Source organism: Anopheles cruzii, chromosome 3 (genome assembly GCF_943734635.1).
Source record: "Anopheles cruzii chromosome 3, idAnoCruzAS_RS32_06, whole genome shotgun sequence".
NCBI lineage: Eukaryota > Metazoa > Arthropoda > Insecta > Diptera > Culicidae > Anopheles > Anopheles cruzii.
In genome coordinates, this window is record NC_069145.1 from 578,348 (window position 1) to 579,164 (window position 817).

At 64.4% G+C, this 817-nt stretch overlaps 2 protein-coding genes across 2 annotated transcripts in view; one reads left to right on the forward strand and one right to left on the reverse strand.

Annotated features, from left to right (window-relative positions):
- The window catches only part of LOC128274426 (uncharacterized), a 16,549-nt gene that overhangs the window by 15,318 nt on the left and 414 nt on the right, over positions 1-817 (reverse strand). The window lies entirely within an intron of this gene.
- Positions 616-817, forward strand: part of LOC128274436 (trypsin 3A1-like) — a 27,600-nt gene continuing 27,398 nt past the window's right edge. Inside the window, exon 1 of the mRNA XM_053012641.1 lies at positions 616-793. Within this exon, the coding sequence (XP_052868601.1) occupies positions 616-793 (178 nt within the window). The remainder of the gene's footprint in view (positions 794-817) is intronic.

Genomic DNA, 817 nt, shown 5'->3' on the forward strand with positions numbered 1-817 from the left:
GTGCAGTGGAAGGAGCAACGGCTGGTGTTACTACCGAAACCGGGCAAGCCGCCAGGCCCGCCATCGTCCAGCAGACCGCTGTGTATGCTGAACGCCGTTGGCAAGGTGTACGAGCGGGTCCTGCTGAATCGGCTACGTGAATACTTCGAGGACGGCCCGGACGGCCCTTTGCTCGCGGCGGATCAGTACGGGTTTCGTAGAGGCCGGTCGACGATCGACGCCATCGGAGTCTGGGCTGATGCGGGTGCTCGAGCATTACTTCGAGGGCCGCACGCTGCTGTACGAGGCGACGGACGGCGTGGTAGCGAGAGCGGTGACGGCCGTCGTGCTCCAAGGGTTCATTCTTGGACCCACCTTCTGGAACGTACTGTCCATTGGACTTCCGAAGGGCGGGCGCGTCGTCGGGTTCGCGGACGACGTCATGCTGCTGCTTCCGCACACAACACCGCGGCCAACAATAGCGGCCGTACAGCAGTGGTTAGAGCTGCACTCTCAGAGGCTGGCCCCCGAGAAGACCGAGGCGCTGGTCTTCAGCAGCCTCAGAGACGGGACGCAGCTAGTGGGCTTCCAGGCGGCAGTTACCTGAGGTACCTGGGTGTCGTCCTCCAGGACCACATGTCGTGGAATCGGCATGTGGACTACGCGGTGGAGAAGGCGGCACGGGTGTCGCGGGCGCTGCGGTGGCTAATGCCACGCACACGCATCAACATCAACACCAGCAGACGCCGCCTGCTGGCCAGCGTGTCGGAGTCGGTGCTGATGGCAGGCGGAGTGGGACTCGGCGGCAGCGGAGGTGCTGCGCGATGGATGGGATGCG